Source organism: Mandrillus leucophaeus, unplaced genomic scaffold, assembly GCF_000951045.1.
Source record: "Mandrillus leucophaeus isolate KB7577 unplaced genomic scaffold, Mleu.le_1.0 Scaffold29, whole genome shotgun sequence".
Taxonomy (NCBI): domain Eukaryota; kingdom Metazoa; phylum Chordata; class Mammalia; order Primates; family Cercopithecidae; genus Mandrillus; species Mandrillus leucophaeus.
Genome location: NW_012103031.1, coordinates 1,072,898 through 1,075,823, shown reverse-complemented (window position 1 = coordinate 1,075,823; position 2,926 = coordinate 1,072,898). Strand labels below are relative to the sequence as shown.

Genomic DNA, 2,926 nt, shown 5'->3' with positions numbered 1-2,926 from the left:
GAATCACTTGAGGTTAGGAGTTCGAGACTAGCCTGGCCAACATGGCGAAACTCTGTCTCTACTAAAAATACAAAAATTAGCTGGTTTTGGTGGCATACACCTATAATCACAGCTACTCAAGAGGCTGAGGCACAAGAACGCTTGAACCCGGGAGGCAGAGCTTGCAGTGAGCCGAGATTGCATCACTGCACTCCAGCCTGGGTGACAGAGTGAGACTCCATCTCAAAAACAAAACAAAACAAAAAAACACGCACCATGATGTTTAACTCCACCACTGTTGATGTCCTTATAAGTTTTCTCCACACTCCACAAGCAGAAGTCACAGGGGGGTGACCTCAGGAAACTGGAGAGGATATTCATGGTCTTAAGCACTTGATTATAGAGTTTAGGTTGCCAGAGTAACAATTTCAAAGACCCTGGCACACACAGTTACTCTTTAGTAAATAGTTCTTAAATGAACTGAGACATGTACATTTATTTTCAATTTCCTCTTTGTCTTGTTTTTCAGAGTGTTTCCTAACTCTCAGAAAGTTAAAAAATTAAGTACTTGGGACCAGGCACAGTGACTCATGCCTGTAGTCCTAGCACTTTGGGAGGCTGAGGCGGGCAGATCATAAGGTCAAGAGATGGAGACCATCCTGGCCAACATGGTGAAACCCCATCTCTACTAAAAATACAAAAATTATCTGAGCATGGTGGCAGGTGCCTGTAGTCCCAGCTACTCGGGAGGCTGAGGCAGGAGAATCGCTTGAACTCAGGAGGTGGAGGTTGCAGTGAGCCAAGATCGCACCACTGCATGCCAGCCTGGGTGATAGAATGAAACTCCGTCTCAAAAAAAAAAAAAAACCGTACTTGGTTGGGTGCGATGGCTTACATCTGTAATCTCAGCATTTTGGGAGACCAAGGTGGGAGGATCACTTGAGCCCAGGAGGTCAAGGCTGCAGTGAGACATGTTTGAGCACTGCATTCCAACCTGGGTGACAGCCCATTTTATTATTGTATGGTTTGAAATAGGTACAAAATTTGGTCATTCCGTTTCAAATTCATTTCTCAAATATACTTGTATCTCACTAACATCATCTGTCTACCAGTAACATTTCCAAATCTAATAGTACTTGGCAAGAGGTGGGGAGGGGGTTAAATTGTACAATTTAAAATTTTCCTAATTCTTACGCATCACAGTTATTGTGATCATATGCTAATGTTAAACTTTTGTCTCTTAGCATTTGAACCATGCATACATCTTATCAAAAAACAAAACAAACAAACAAAAAAAAAACAGTATTCATTGTGGCCAAGTGAGGGAGAAAAGTAGAGGGACAAAAAGTGGCAAAAACTTAGCCAGAGGTGGCCGGACGCAGTGGCTAACACTTGTAATCCCAGCACTTTGGGAGGCCGAGGTGGGCAGATCACCTAAGGTCAGGAGTTTGAGACCAGCCTGACCAACATGGAGGAACCCCGCCCCTACTAAAAATACAAAATTAGTCGGGCATGGTGGCGCATGCCTGTAGTCCCAGCTACTCTGGAGGCTGAGGCAGGAGAATCTCTTGAACCCGGGAGCCGAAGGTTGCGGTGAGCTGAGATCGCATAATTGCACTCCAGCCTGGGCAACAAGGACAAAAGTCTGTCTCAAAAAAAAAAAAGAAACCTAGAGCTAAGGAGACCTCCTCACTTCCCTCCCTTTCTGGATATTGCTACTAAAGTGTTTTTTTTTGGCGGGGGGTTTTCATTGAGTCATTGAGACGGGGTCTCACTCTGTCATCCAGGCTGGAGTGCGTGATCATAGCTCACTGCAGCCTCGACCCCTTGGACTCAAGCGATCCTCCCGCCTCAGCAGCTACTGAAGATTTTAAAGCTGTGTTGTGTTTTCTACAAGTGTAGACATAAATGGGATTCTCATATCCTGGTATCGTTCCTTGGACTGGAGGAAATTAGGAGCCAGACTTGAGTCATGGGCTGAAGGTACCCACTTTCATAGCTGAGAATAGGAACCTGGGTTCCCATCCTGGCTCTGCCACTGGGAATGTGACATTAGGGAAGTCATTTGCACTCTCAAAGACTCAGTTTCCCCTTCTTTAAAATAAAAGGGTTGGACCAGGTGATTAGGACCCTTTTATGACTCCTGGTCAGGAGTAGAGGTCTTGGGAAAACTGAGGCCCTGTGTTCTCTCATTTGTGTTGTCTGGAATTCTCTGTTTGGGACCTAAACATTGAACAGTGGCTGGTGCAGGAAGGAATGTGTCCCGAGCCCTTCCTTGAGCAAGGCTCAGAGCAGAGCTGATTTACTCACAGCCCCTTTCTCCTCCCCCAGCTCTTCCTGCTGCCCATGTTCCTGCTCCCCCTCATGAGGGTAGTCCCAGAGACCAAGGGATGGCATCTGCACTATTCACAGCGGATTCCCAGGTGAGTTGTGGCCCCTCTGCTCTCCTGAGTCCCCAGCATCTGTCTCTGTTCCTGAGCTCTCTTCGTGGTCTCCACAGGCCACTCTGGATGCCCCTGCTCTCAAGCCCCAACCCTGTCCCCTCCTTTTAGCATCTTTCTACCACAAACTTCCCCCCACCCCCAGGTTCTGGCCACCCTTTTCTTCCCAGCATCCTGTAGCTTTGCAGCCACCTCTGTTCCTGACTCCAGGTTTGAGCAAACTCAGGATTGTCCCTGAGTTTGGGGGGAAATGACTGTTTGTCTCCTGTTATTTCAGGCAATGGTGAAGATTGAGGACATGGCTGTGTCCCTCATTCTGGAGGAATGGGGATGTCAGAATCTGGCTCGGAGGAATCTCAGCAGGGACCACAGGCAGGAGAATTATGGGAGCACATTTCCCCAGGGTAAGACGGATGCAGGCTTACTGTCTGGTAAGATGGTTTTGTCTCTGTGTGTTAGCTGTGAAATCTCTGATGTGTTCAACTGGGTGTTGGTGAGGAGTTAAA

General features: G+C 47.2%; 1 protein-coding gene across 2 annotated transcripts in view; it reads left to right on the top strand.

Annotated features, from left to right (window-relative positions):
* Nucleotides 1–2,926, top strand: part of ZKSCAN1 (zinc finger with KRAB and SCAN domains 1) — a 25,118-nt gene that overhangs the window by 13,435 nt on the left and 8,757 nt on the right. For both annotated transcript variants that reach the window (XM_011985733.1, XM_011985734.1), the window contains 2 exons: nt 2,311–2,402; nt 2,698–2,824. In XM_011985733.1, the coding sequence (XP_011841123.1) occupies nt 2,311–2,402; nt 2,698–2,824 (219 nt within the window). The remainder of the gene's footprint in view (nt 1–2,310; nt 2,403–2,697; nt 2,825–2,926) is intronic.